General features: G+C 40.5%; 1 protein-coding gene across 1 annotated transcript; it reads right to left on the bottom strand.

The window, feature by feature from the left end:
* Nucleotides 1–4,994: 4,994 nt before the first annotated feature.
* On the bottom strand, nucleotides 4,995–14,877 carry LOC140931293 (E3 ubiquitin-protein ligase ZSWIM2-like). The gene is made up of 11 exons (XM_073381073.1): nucleotides 14,620–14,877; nucleotides 13,219–13,295; nucleotides 12,933–12,973; nucleotides 12,134–12,350; nucleotides 11,555–11,675; nucleotides 9,871–9,992; nucleotides 9,043–9,127; nucleotides 7,919–8,040; nucleotides 6,866–7,330; nucleotides 6,029–6,359; nucleotides 4,995–5,641 (listed from the first exon to the last, which is right to left on the bottom strand). Exons 1-11 carry the CDS (start codon nucleotides 14,767–14,769, stop codon nucleotides 5,417–5,419), a joined length of 1,956 nt encoding a protein of 651 aa, XP_073237174.1. The 5' UTR covers nucleotides 14,770–14,877; the 3' UTR covers nucleotides 4,995–5,416.
* Between the last annotated feature and the right edge of the window lie 95 nt (nucleotides 14,878–14,972).

The following is a 14,972-nucleotide window of genomic DNA, read 5'->3' as shown; positions in this document are numbered from 1 at the left end:
TTGCCCGATATTTCGGTTTGCAACGCAAACCTTCAACGGGGGCTATAAAAGGAAAATGAATTGAGATACATGATGAACGTTACATATGAGAGATTTGAATACATAGTAAACAGAAAATGATAGGCTACTAAAAGATAAATGTCACCAATTGAGTTCACGTCTATTTATACCATGTGTTGTCATAGCTTTGTTGATGAGGCCGTGAGCCTTGCGTGCCTTTCTGACAGAGTCAGTCACGGTTGCTACGGATAAGAAGGACGTCTTTGATAGAGTGATTGGCTCGATTAAAATGTTCGGAGACAGGAGCAGGATTAGCAAAGTGGCCATAGTTGAGAATGGAACGGCGATGCTCCCCAAAGCGTTTGTGGAGATGGCGCTTGGTCTCCCCAATGTACTGTTTGCGGCATATTTTGCATTCAATGAGGTATAGATAAGGTCTTTGGATTCACTGTTTAAGGGGTCATGTATACATCGCTTCTCTTTGGTGGAGGTGAAGGAGTGGTTGGCTTAGCCTTGCTTTAAAAACGGACTGGTAAGGCAGCGTGGATGATTGCATTTTGTTAAGTGCTTCTAAACTTTTAGGTCACGAAGGCTGGGACTCCTTTTAAAAGCAACGATGGGAGGAGAAGGAAATATTTGTTTGCATCGATTGGATGATTGAAGAATGTTTATATTTTTCGGACAGTGATCGGAACGTTGAGAAGAACTGGATTATACGTGATGACAAAGGGAGTTCGGTTTGAGTGGTTGTTCTGTGGTTGTGGTTTCAAAGTTTCTTGACATGGGATGGCACGTACCCGGTTAATTTTCTTTTTCAGAAAGTGGCAGCTGTATCCCCGTAGTTCCGGAAAGTTTATAAGTTCATTGCAACGGTTACTGAAGAAATGGTCAGTTGAGCAGATGCGACGCAGACGAGGTAAGGTGAGGCTGAAATGGACGGTGCGCTTTGTGTGAGCAGGATGGCAGGAGGTTTTCAGAAGATATTGGTGCTTGTCTGTGGGTTCAGTTTGTGTGGAGATCAGTTTGTATTTGGCTGTTGTTAAGATGGACTTGTGCATCTTGGAAGGGAAGACTCTGGTATAAAGAATCTGAATATTATTGTGTAAACTTGATTGCTGGATGGACAGAATGTACATGATGTAGGAAATTCTTAAAGAAATTCATCAGGCTAGTGAAGTTATTAAGTGATTTAATGATGTAGGAAAGTCGACTTAATGATGTAGGAAAGTTTTAAGGTTATCTTTTCATTCTGTCCACACCATGAAGATGTCATCAATAAACCTCCACCAGACGTAAGGTTTGAAAGGGGCGTTTTAATTTCGTTTGGATCGTCCAACACGTTCTATCCGTCTGCTTCAGATGGATACTAACGTCTGAAGATCGTCTCCGGGACAAACATTGATCTTCATATGCGAAAAACCAAACTAAACCAAACTAAACAAATTGTTGGTGTTGAGGAATATTTTTTGTAAAAAATTAAAAATTTGTATAATGATGTATACAAGTTACCGTCGTTCCTGAAAAAATTATTAAATTAAAACTGCTTTTTGGTCTGATTCAGTCAGGATTGGTTCGACGCGTCCTAAGCTCGACGTCTGACCCAACAGACGATCTTAACTTAATTTAGACCGACCCAAACTTGAGTGTGGTTCGTCTCACGAGAAGTTCGAATAGAAATCACGGTTACAGACGACATAAGACTGCATACATGTGTACGGTGTATGTTCGCGGTTCATGACTGTACGGCTTGCAACTTTCCAAGGAGGGTTGCCAAGAGTAAGAAGGCTCGCTCTTTTGTGGTCTAAAACTCTCGGCAACTCTCGATCGATTAAAACTGTTCTGTTAACTGTGAAACAACATCAGCTCCAGACGACAATGAAATCTCGAGAGAAATCGCGTCACCCATCGTTCGCATTTGACCCTAGGCTTGACCAAGTAAATACTAATGCGGGCAACATTTTTGTTAGTCTTACACGCGTTGAAAGTTGCACGTAATTAATGCCATAATTAATGCCATAATAACGCCATAATCTCTTGCAAGCGGACATAGATTCTAAACTATGTTCGTATATTGTGTTCACCTGAAACATTGTAAGCCATTTATACGGTGTTTGATTTAACACCTGATAAGCCGTGGGAAATTTGGGAAGCGTCAAGCAGTTAAGCCAAACCGATATTATGCTGTGCTTCTGTAAAATTTTAAAATTCCGTTTAAGAAAAGATGAGCCCAAAGTTGCCTATAGCCCATGTACGCCGTCTCTCGGTCAATACATTTCGCGACGTATCGAGACGAACGGGACCACGTGACCCGAAACATATAGACTGTGCGGACAAGGTAAAGCCGAACGACGTAGCCGATTCGTCATTCCGCCAGCCTGATTGGTCATTTTCAAAAAATGTGAGTCAGGTAGCGGGATTTACTGGATTCAACCCGATTATAGAAGGACCGAATAGATTTTTCGGGATCCGGGATTTCCCTGTGATGAGGCTCGGGATTTTAAAGCAAAATCGGGGGGAGATTCGGGATTGAAAGCATGCACGGAAGGTGGGCCGCCGAAAATATATATCGAGATTAAGGATTGAACGAAATTTTTGGTCGGGATTACGGGATTGAAAAACCCTTCAGGGGAACCTCATGATACCCACAAGACCTATCGGTCGTTGACGTGAGGAGGAATTGATGGCGGGTGAAGAATCCGGAGGGATACATACTACCATATGTGCAATATATAGGTTTGTGCCGCTAGGAACGGTATGGTTTTGCAAGCAACTTGGTCTGCGATAGGGTGTTGAAATTTGAGACTTTGGGTCTAGAATAGGGTCTCATTTTTCCGGAAACTAATCAATTAGTAGTGTACACGTGGGAAACCACCGGTAACTGGCACTCGAAAAATTAAAATCAGCCAATCTTAATTTACCCGCAACTCAGTTTAATAGCAAAGAAAGCATCGACCTGAGTAATTGCTGAAAAAAAGCGGCTCAAGTATAGGGAGGTATTTGGGTAGCAAAATTCAGCCAAGCTAAGTCTCGTATAGGCTAAGGCTACTGGGGTCCCTGCGGCACATCACTACTGAAATATCTCTTCTATAAAGTACCCTCCCCCCCGCCGGGGGGTGGACGAAGAATTTTCGAGTACGCGACGTGTCTTTCATACCGCCTAACATGATGCAACCCATGCTGTGTCAGTGCTGTTAAGTAATGAAGATAGTGTGCGTTGAAAGGCATAATTATTATTTCAAAAAGTAGAGTCTGTTTAAGATTCTAAAATGCTGGCTTTGCTAACAAATTCCTTCATTGAAAGAGAAATTTGGACCAAAACGACTTTTGTCGCAACATATTTCTTCTTTTCTTTCAATTTCTGTGTTTGATTCTCTGATCCAAACGAGCAAACACTTTCTATGTACCCGAAAGAGGAACTATGTCGTTTTAACAACATTCCATTGTATCACTTCCGGTCAATGCAAGTACTTATGGCATTGACATTCATTTTAAAGATTTGAATCAGATTATTTAGAGATACTCACAGTACGATGGGTCTTACTCCTTGTAAGCCAGATTATGTGATGAAGCAGCTCGGTCTACCGTAAAAAAGAGGGCTTCCACAGTGCATAGCTAAAGTAGGTTAGAGAAACTATAATTAGTCGTCAAAACAATATTCAGCGGTGATATTGTATAATCATTGATAGAGTACACGTGCCAGTACTCGTGACGTGATTTCTTTGAGATTGCAATCTAGTATTTAGACCCAGTCACTTAGACAGGACAGACAGCTAAGTAAGTAGTTTTTATCTCCAAGGCTTTTAGTTGATGTTACACGGGACGATTCGCAACGACGATTTTAGCCCAACACAACGTTGCGCATCCATCGCTGGGACAATGTTGTGACCAATCGAAACAGTGTTGAAACGCTGTGTTGCCCTAAAAATCGCCGTTGCGAATCGTTGCGTGTAACATCACCTCTCGATCACACGGCACTGGAAGAAATTTCGAGCGGTTGAAAAGTCGTGCCTTTAAGTGCTTCGTTTTCAAGGAACCATCCTAACGTCCAAAAATTTCGATGAAAATTTAAAAATTTGAACACCTAAACTGAGGCCAAAGTTCTAGCCGGTACGGTCGAAAAATTGACCGGCACGGTGTAAGCAACATGACCGTCTTAATTTTTGAACAGCAAAAGGCGTGGCCGGATGGATGCGTGGTTACTCAGTTGGAAGACGCCATTTTGGATTTGCAAAAGTAGCGCTCTGCGCATGGGCGGAGGGTAAATAAAATGCCACCCGATTCGTCAGTTCCGTAACTGTTGAAAGGTTTGGTATAAATGAAGCGTTAAATTTTTAGCCAGTCGAAAATTCGCCCGGTACGGAAGGAAAGAAAGAATCATTATGAAAGTTAATTTCATTAAATAAATAAACAAATCAATACTTCGGTCAAGCAAGAAGTCTCCCTATTTCCAGCTATGAGATTTTATCATCGTTCCCAACTTGCACATACTCGTGCTATTCAAAGCCCTTTTTACAGTGTCCCTAATCTACAACATGTATTCCCTTCTCTCGCAAGCATAGAAAAGCACATAACAACGATTGTATGAATAAAAATTAGTTTTATTTATATGGATGATTTTATATTAAAAATATTTTGTTTCTTAAATAAGAAACACCATAAATAATTTTCTCAAGGAAACGGACAAGGGTTCAATTGCCACCTGGAGCTAAGAAATTTTTCTGAGTTCTTCTCTCTACACAATTCATTCCATCAAGAGCCATACGGCTCCTGATTCCATTTATTATTTCCTGCCTATAACAAAAGTTTTACACCTTTGAATCGACTGAGTCGTGTCCTTGTGGTGCTAACTTTTGTCGTTGACCTATGTTGTGGTAGCCTGCGTAGCAGGCGCTAGGAAATAAATGGGCGCGAGACAAAACGCGCGCGCGAGGAGACACGCGTGTCTACTCTCTCGCGCGTTTTTTTTGCGCCCATTTATTTCCTAGCACCTGTTACCCAGGCTAATTTCGTGGTGGTGTGGAAATTAGATTCGATGACGAGGACGCCTGTGAAACGAGATTTAACTTTAATTTTTTCGTGTATTCTCCAAAAATAGACACCCCGGAAAGCTTCATTGTAGTTTTTTCACCAGAAAAGTCAGCACGGTTATTTTTATTAAAGGAGGTTAAGCCCTCTCCCGATCGCAAAATGGTGAAACTTCTAACTTTTGAGAACTTGTCTTTGCCACTGCGACATTCTTCTGAAACCCGTAGAAAAATGGCGACGGCTTCTACGTTTTTGATTCACACGCTTACTACTGATAGAAAAAATCTCATCCTCGTAGTCCGGCGTTCTCGTCTTAGAATCAAAAGGTCTCCTTCATTTGCTGTCTCACAAGCACAACACCAAGGAACTACCAGAAAATTCAATGAGATATTCAATCTATGTCCACAGGGGGAAGATGCACGGAAATTCCTGACGCGATCATAGGTTCTAATGTCACTGCGAGTCCGGGATCAGACAGAGAATGTCTCGAGTTCTTGGCTGCGAGATTTCCCTTAACAAGCTGTCCTCGCTGTCTCTTGTCCGTGCTCAAGGGTGGCGTCTGCGATCCAAGCTGCACAGCGGTACCCGATGCTAACAAACTAAGTTCTCCAACAGACTGAAAGAATGATAGAATTTGTTATTGACACTTGTAGACTGCGCAAACAGAGGAAACATCAAGAACCTACATTTGTTCTACGCCACAATTCTTTTCTTTCTGGACAAAGGAAGCATTCACTGCGGGCAAAATAGGCCCATCTCGAAGCTCGGATAGCCAATCAGGACAAAGGACTCGCTATATATTGGCCGCTTGAAGACAAAAAAAACCTCTACTAACTGGGGACACAGAAATAAAACTAATTAAAAAATAACAATACAATACACAATCCGAAAGAAACTAGCCTAGATAAACATTATTAACTATAAAACTAGCCTAGATGAACAGCACTGTCCTCTGCCCGCAGGATATAAGTGACCCGCAATTTCAAATACTTTGCGTACTTACATTGCTTCGTTGTGACCTGTGTAGCTTAGTCCTTGGCCGTCTGACTTCACTGCTGGAACTTCTGTTATTGTTCAAAGTTTGCGGCGGCATTGGTGGCTTGGCGCTGACAGGACTAAACGTTAAATTATGTCTGGTAAATCCCTTAATTCCGGTCGTGGATTCTGGCAGGCGGGACCCAGACCCGTTCCGACCCGCGGAACACAATCTGGCAAACTGTGTGGCCGAAGAGGTGTGAGGAGAAATTGTAGGTTGATCAAGCTGCGGGGGTTCAACGGTTGATGCATGAATATGGCGCGAATGATCAAGGGTGTTGATTCCAGCTCCACTTGATCTGGAGTAAAAATAGATTTTCCAAAATAAGATTTTTTGAATTAGACTGTCCTAGAATGTCACTGCCCTCTACCCTAACGCATTTTTATTTGATGAACTGCCTATGTGTCAAAGCACTTTTGGTAGTCTGGTACTTTGTTGTACCGTGGTAACGAGACTCTGTAGAGGTTTCAAGCCACAATGACACCAATTTTCTTTCCCATACTTCTGCTTGACAGAAGCTGAAGCTTTTAAGGTACTCCAAACACGAATTATACAGGTAACTACACTAACAGGGCCCATCCACAACAGATTTGAATACAGATACACATTTAGGATATTTCTGTACCAGTACAGATACGCCTGCAAGCGAGTCAACTAATTGTTTAGGTTCTTGTACCAAGGCGAATTCGAACAAATCAACCGACATTCCCAGCCCGACAAAGTCTTTATTCGCTCCTGTTATGACGTTAAGAAACCGAACACTTAAATAATTATTTGATGCTGGAAAAAAACAGTCGAACTCACCTTGTCTTATTGCTATTTGTTGCCAACAGTCCTGACCCGCTGAGCGTAAAACTACTTGGTAAACATTTCGCTGAATCGTCTCTATCAGTGAGAGCCTTTAATCTCTGCCCAGGCTTTTTATTACCAGCCCCGCCTAAGCCATGATTGCCGATTACTCCAGAAGTGAGACGGCCAATACCAGGGACCTCTCTGGACCTTCCATTGTTCGCTGTGGCAGCGATTACTGAACCAACATAAGAACCTTCTACAGGGCACTGAGAATGGTTTGTGAGCCAGTTATCTATACAGGTAATGTGGAAGGGATGCTGGCACGGAAGAGTTCTTATGCACTGTCTGGCCTGGAATCCTTGTAAACACACACCGCAGGTGCTGCCATCTGTAACAAGTCTGTGTCTGTCTTGCAACACTTGAGTTGGTAGATTGAAGATTATATTGGCAGGAAGTCCTTGCTGGTCAGTTACTTGTCTGTGGTTTGAGGAAGAGTATACCAGCATGGAATGAGTATTACACATTATGTGAACGAACGTGGAACATTAACTCTCGTTTACTCAGTTAACCACAACGCTTAAAGCACATAGCGCTCCAGCCTAAGAAAACAGCCCGCGACATTTCGCGACGCCACTAATGCTTTTACGCGAAATGACGTCATTTCTGATTTCTGCCGTCATTTCGAGGGAAAACCAGTGGTGACGTCACGAAATGTCGGCTGTTTAAAGGAACTCGAGTCAGGGACAAGTCTACCCCCCCTGTTCTGTACAATGGTCTACAATGTATGCGCTTGGGCTGGGAGTAAAATTTTCCCCGCAACGTATGGCATGTATGTTCACTAAACACATCGCGTCTTGAGTAAGGTTAAGCGACAAGTTTCAGAAACAGAATAGATAGTTTAACTTTGCCCTGGACTGACGATTTTACTTTTATCTGTTTATTATTGATATTAAAGTTTTGAATGAAAATTTGAACGTTTGGCTGGTTTGGGAATCCTTAAGGGAATAATATAACAGTAGTCGTAATTATTTCTCCAGCCCAATGCACGAATACATTAATTTTTACCTGTCAAGTTGAAGCAGTAGTTCATAATCGCCATCAGATATGTCTCGGTTCTGTAAATCGTTTATGACAGCATTTGGCAATGGAGTAATTCTTTGTGCTGCCCGCCAGCGCTCACTTAGTTTCTGCCAAATAAGAAAGCTTAATCAGCAGTTCGTTAACATTTTAAAACTTGCATGCATTCAATCAATAACCTTGACCTATTCGAAAAACTCAGTATCGCTGATAAATTTAACAAAGCAAATGTATTCTCAGGTTCTCAGAATAAACAGAAACGGAGTTTTTCAGAGAAACTTCCCCAGCGAAAAAGTGGACGTGAGATTGTAAGCACACTCTTGAAATCCTAAAGAAGCTGAGGTAGCAATATCCTGCTCGAGGCGTTCAGATGCAGTTCATGAAGTGGGACAGTATGGAAGAGAAAAACTATTTTATCCTTTCTGTTACGAAATATTAATCGTTTCAAGGCTTTTCCAAGTTGCGGTGAGGCTATTTGTCACTCTAACGTGAACGAAATCGCATGGTGTTACCATTCAAATTAAACCTCTTTGACAAAACCTCTGTTAAGTACTATTTATTTCTAAGGATTTACCAAAAGAAATTTCACTTTTTTGGTGAATTTTTATGTTGGATGCTTTTAGTCTGAGTGAAAGGGTTTAAAAAAATGTCTATGATTCGCCTCATGTAAGGGAATCCAGATTCCGGAATCCAAGAAGTTTTTGCTTATGTTATCCAGAATCTGGGAAAATTTGCTTGTGGAATCCTGGGCCTTGGAATCCGGAATACAGCTCAAGGAGTCCGGAATTCCACTAACGATTGGAATCCGGAATCCAAGTTCCAAGTTCCAGTGCCTGGAATCCGCAATCCACGCCATGCGGAATCCAGAATCCAAGTCTGTCTTGGATTCCCTTCCGTGCCAGGGCGATACAATAGACCTATTCGGCTAACTCAATGTTGTACCCAATTCAAACCCTTTGGGAATAAAACTTTTTGTTTCAGGAATTTCCATACATTTAAATGAGAATGCCACATTATAATGCAAATACAATACACAAAGAATCTTAACCCCGGGAGATTTGAATTGGGTACAACATTGAGTTAGCCGAATAGGTCTATTATGAATGCCTTACTTGTCGAAACTGAAAGGAATGCTGAGTGTGGGTATCTGTGGCAAAACATTCATGGCAGAGATGGTAATCTGAACAAACAACGCATCTGAGGAAAGAAGAAGCACACAATTTACACTGAAAAGCATTCTAAATTAAGTGCGAGTCAAGGAGAATGGCATTCTAAACTGCCATGGGAGCCATGGGTAAGGCTGCCGAGGCAAGGTGTCATGGACACTCGGATAAAAGAATTTGGTTTTTAACTGTTAACTTGGAAGTGAACCTAAGTTCATAGATTTAAGGAAGAGAAAAGAAAACAGGGAACACAGGTCAGGAACTTTTGAAAGTAATCCTTCCCACCCCCCTCAACACCCTCTTCCTGTCATCATGGCCTTCACGGGAAATTGTTGTATTCTGTAGTAATCTGACTACTTTTCATAGAGCCCAAAAAATTACTCTAAATCTTGATTTGTGAGATAAACCAGTCCTGTAATCCTTAATAGTGCTGACATACACGGTAGATAATAAAGCATGATTTTTGGGATGCCAAGTATCTTAATTAGTGTGGTAACTGTAATATTATATAGCATGTATGTTGAGAAACTCATAACCCAGTGGAAATCTCTTTTATAGACATAATGTACCCTTCTGTGTAAGTTGTCTTATCGGTGTTTCACAGATTAAAACAATATTAACATGTACCAAAGTGCATACAATGTTATGATCAAACAGTGGTCAAACAATATAAGTCATATAGGAAATTATATAGGGCCTGGGTGGACATCAAACAAGAGAGACCACTTTCAGGTACAGTGTATGTATGGCATACCAGTTGTGTTCAAAATTTCTTACCTATAACATTTTCCTGCAATAGGACACACTCTACATTTTTTGCAAGTAGCCCCTAGGTGAAGATCTTGTCTTTCTGCTCTTGTTTTGCGTCGGGATGACTTGTGAAATTCATCCATCAATTCCTTTTAAAGTATTTAATCTTTTGAGTAAGTGACCCGGAATCTTACTTTGAATTTTTCAAGGTGTGGTGTGAGGAGCAGGGCATTTAAACTCACTTAAAAATACATAACTTTGGTAATATACACAAACAACTACAAGTGAAAGATAAATGACTCCGTGTATTATCACATTTAACAATCTGAGAAAAGCTCCTAACCATCCAGAGGGCTTTTTTTTTTTAATTTGCCCCATCATCAAGTTATTTTAAATGCTGTTTATTTGACCTACACGTGTAAGGGAAACTACATTGTACAGTTAAGTACCATTATTTTTTATTTCTTTTTCTGTGTATAATTAACCTTACAGTTTTACCAACACAATGATGCTAAACCACTAATTACCACTTTTTTCACAATTTGTGCTTATATAATTATACAAAAAAAACAGTTACATCACTCATTGTTGGGGATGTAACAAAACATGAACCCATGATCTATGGACCTACTTCATGGACCCAATGGACTACCACTATAGCTGTGGACCACCGCTATGTTTTAAAGATGAATTATAGCAGAGGTCTAAATGAATTTTAGGAACCTTCATTGGACAAAACTGCTGTCAGTTTATATAATATATCAGGGCTATGGGCCACTCACATTATACACCTGTTCAAATTTTCTTGAATTCCATACATGGGTTTCGGTTAAGTCTGGTGAAGGAGTAACAACATTTGTGGTACACAGACATTGTTTTGCGTTGTCATGTTGTATACCCACCCCAGACTTCCCTTCCCTTTATAGCCCATGGGACGTTTATTCATCAGATTGGCAATCTTAATGTCAATCCTGCTTATGCTGATCAAGCACAAAATGACCTGCAGATATATAACTGTCATGTCTGTGAAGCTTGACGTTAATGTTAGATGTCTTTATGACCAACCACATTGTTTGAAATTGCATATGTAGGTCATTTTATGCTTATTGATCCGTAAGCAGGATTCAATAAGTTTGCTGCCGAATGAACATTTCTACGGGCAATCAAGGGAAGGCATGTTTGAGGAAGGCACTCAATCATAATGCATGAAAATACCTCTTCCTCCCCAGTCTCCTATGTAGCTGCGTTTTTGTGATGTCACGCAACGCGTCAACACAAATAAAAAGCGACAAGGAGACTACCTTCCTCCCTTTCCCTTTTTCTTCAAATATTGTTACTTCATCAGCAGAAAAACTCAACCCCTGATTTACATCTGTATGAAATTCAGGAAAAATTTGACCAAGTGTATTTATATATCAGGAGCCCATAATCCTGATAATAATTATATATGATTTATAGACACAGATTCATCCATTTAAGGTTCTTAAAATTTGTTTAGACCTCTAGTAAAATTCATCTTCAAAAATAAGGGGTGATCCGTATGGGTAGACCATGGACTTGGTCCTCAAAGGGGTCCATGGAGTAGGTCCACAGGAGTGGTCCATGGGCTGGAGGTCCATGTTTTGCATACGTCCCACTGTATGATGCAGGGAAATCATTCAATTGCAAATCATTTAATGGAGAAAATAATTCTTTTTCCTGGCTTACAAACCTGAAATGATCCAAAGTCAACCCTGCAGAGTGGACACTTAATGATGTTCTCACCAGTAGAACGTTGATGTTCTGCCCAAACCTTCATACATTTCACGTGGACATTGTTTCCGCATCCATACCTGCATGCAAATTATTACAAGAAGAAAGTCATAAATACAGTATATTCATTTGCAAGATAAAATAATGGAAATCTGCGCATGTCTGAAGATGAACACAGTAGCTTGTAAATTTAAAGCAACAAAATTTTGTTTCCTTTGGGACAGAATTTTTTGGATTTTTATTATTTCTTGGCAACATTCACACAAGTGTACAGTGTACATCTATATTTCAGTTTGTAACATCCTTGGTAATGTTCTGCAGTGTTTCACTAAAACCATTAAAAATCTTGGGAAAGCTTTGGTACTCTTTGGCACCTGATGCAAGAGTAGCTGCTCTGTTTAAACCTCGATCAAGCAAACAATAGTGCCCAAAAGCTGTACGCTTAAACACACTGGAACCTACAGGGACTTTTGCATTTTTTTAAATGTCAATACATGTATTTTAATTAATTAAAGGGTACACATTATCAATTCATTACTTGCAAAATGTGAGTGGTTCAGGTTGTTGCAAGAACTCTTCCTGGCAGATAGGACAAACATCTTCTGTCTCTATATCTTTCTGTTTAAGTTTCTCCCTGCCATCAAAGATGATGAAGTCCTTCTCAGAGTCTTTTTTCTTTCCTGGGCGTGACCTTGCATGGCATCCTCTCATGACTTCATTAATCTCACGCTCCACCAGTGACAGTTGGAAAGTTACTAAAAACGTTTTAATGACAGAATTAAACACACATATATTAACCATAAGCCGGTATTTGAATTCATCCCGAGGAATGATCAACCATCTCCAAATCTGCTCATCTGCCGGTAAATCTGTAGCAGACTGTGAACAGATCTGCCGGTTTTCTACAGGCATCTCTAAAATTTCCTTGTGGACACCTCACTATATTACTGATCATGACATCCTGATAATATGGAGAGCAACTACATCTGTACTCCTTGGCAAAAACATTTGACTGACGTTAAATCTGGTTGCTTTATATTACGGACTCTGACCCTGTTATAATATTAAGGACATTATCTTGCAGTCCTGAGGGTGTTTGCAATAATCATTTATGGGAGCTGACTGTAATAATGACTGCATGTATCTTGGAAATCTAAAAGATGCCACCATCTCTCTATACTGGTCTTAATAAACTAGTGGCCAGGGTACATTAAGTACTTCCCTCAGACCCAAATCAGCATGGTACAAAGTTGCAACCTACATGTATTGCACTGGATAAGGAAGTAGTCATGTGTGTATACATGCATGTAACGGTACAAATATACGATCAAACTCACTTGGATTTTCTTTGGGCACTCGAAATTTCTTAAGCAATACCCTATACATATAAAACAAACAACTGAATTAATATCATTATAAACCTCTAGACCACTGCATGGGTGAAGGCAAGGGGAGGCTTAACCCATTTGCCCCTGGAAATTTTGACAAAAAATGGGTTTTAAAGCTAATCGAGCTGTTTTCTGGTCACTGTTGCTATGTCTATAACTGAACATTTATCACTGTTATGGGTTTTAGGATGTTGCAAGAGAGATGGGCCTTTCTTAATTTTTGCAGTTCACTTACCATAGGATATGAACACAGAGCTCTTTCTCCTTCATAAAAGTCTGGCATGTACAAGAATGCTGGTCTCCTAAGAAGACCTAACAACAGAAAAGTCATGGGTAGTTCAATCCCTTTGTTATCATGTGAAGACAACTGTACCTTACTATACAAATAATAATTTATTTAAGCTGCAAAGCTTATATCTTACTAAGCAAGGAAAATACATTTTTTTGTATGATAGTTCAATGTTACACTGATGTAAAGATATATGGTCAATTTCTACAAAGCCTTAAGTTCTGGTAGCCAACTGACATTCCCCAACAAACTAGCCAATCTCCCGGTCTTTTGGGAGCTGCCAGTTTTAACTTGCTCTCATGGAAAACTGACATGAACAATTTTGAAAAGAAGCTAATGATAGTTTTCAACTTTTGACAATTTTCACATCATTTCTAATAATTATCTTTATTATTAATATTTTCAAAATATTTCCCCGATTCTGATTGGCTAAAAGCACACGCATAATTCACCATAACCAGCTACTGATGACCATGATGGCATGAAGGTGGGCACCTGAGGGACTAAAAAATGGTGAGCTGCAAGAAAACTAAAGGCATTTTCTTTCTGACTAAATGAATCTTCAGATTTTGACCCGCCTTTTTAAAAATGTCCAGATTTTAAGTTCCTGTGGGTTGACAGGCCTGCCCCTGGAGGGGATGGGGAGCATTGGATGACTCTGGCCTAAGCGGCTGCAAAGGATACTACTGGGGGTTTCAAAATGTTTTGAAGAAGGCGGCCGACTCTGGGCGGCTGTGACAATCAAGGGGCAGCAAGGCCCCTGAAGCTATGTAGAGGGGTCTGAGTAGCCGGCGACATACAATCAAGCAGCCGGCAGACACTCTCTCCTCCGCAGAGGCCTCTTTGTGTTGTGGGGAGGCTGGGGAGAAAAAAAAGAGAGCGCGCTTTCTATTTTTTCGATAATTGATATTTTGATGGGGATACCCAGCGGGAGCCTCTGTGGAGGAGAGAGCGGCAGACACATTGGCGGTACTTATATCTCATCTATCATTTCGCAGGCCTTTTCACCAGCAACATGTCATAGTAACATGTCACATGTCCATGGGACTTCACTTCAACATCACCTCCCGAAGACAAAAAGTTCATGTCTCCAGCGACAAGCAGGTTGGTGGCATATGAGAACCCTCCCTCTATCTAGATTTTAAAAGCTAATTAATTTCCTGGCTGACTGACTACAGTTTCATTATGAAACTGTCTCACTAAACATATTTGGGCATGTTTAACTTAAGCTCTGTCAATTCAAAGAAATTCGGAATACGTAAAAGCAAAAGCAGAAATGTAGTTGCTAGAGGATGTTTTCTGTGAACAATTATTTTGGTAAAAATAATTAACTTTACGAAAACAAACCTTTAATTTGCGATCCGAACCATCTTCCTTCAAAAGAAACCCCGTTGGTCCCGTCTCGCGTAGAAGATAAATTCTTGCTTGGATCGTTTCATCGATCCTGCTCGCGACAACATCAGGACAAACTCGTCTCCAAGGAACTCGACGAGCCATGTCAGAGTTATTCAGTCGATCATTTTTTCGATAACAAACAAAATATGTTGTGAAAACACTTCTTTTCTTTCTGGCGTTTGAATTTGCAATTGTTTTGCCTCAGTCACGCTTGCCTGGCAACGATATGTCCGGGAAGAGCTGGAACTAGTGAATGAGGAAGAGTGGGAAAGAAAAGGACATTTCGATACCTTTACATGACAAAA

This window comes from Porites lutea, chromosome 3 (genome assembly GCF_958299795.1).
Source record: "Porites lutea chromosome 3, jaPorLute2.1, whole genome shotgun sequence".
NCBI classification, from domain to species: domain Eukaryota; kingdom Metazoa; phylum Cnidaria; class Anthozoa; order Scleractinia; family Poritidae; genus Porites; species Porites lutea.
Note: the sequence above shows the minus strand (reverse complement) of the source record. Positions and strands in the feature narration are given on the sequence as shown.

Bases quoted from the DNA above. Each gene is read 5' to 3' on its own strand.
- LOC140931293 (XM_073381073.1), bottom strand. From the start codon at position 14,769: ATGGCTCGTCGAGTTCCTTGGAGACGAGTTTGTCCTGATGTTGTCGCG. The intron at 11,676-12,133 runs GTAATGAATTGA...ATTTGCATGCAG, and splicing joins GAACCACTCACATTTTGCAA to GTATGGATGCGGAAACAATG. The intron at 8,041-9,042 runs GTAAGGCATTCA...CTTATTTGGCAG, and splicing joins ATTCCTTTCAGTTTCGACAA to AAACTAAGTGAGCGCTGGCG.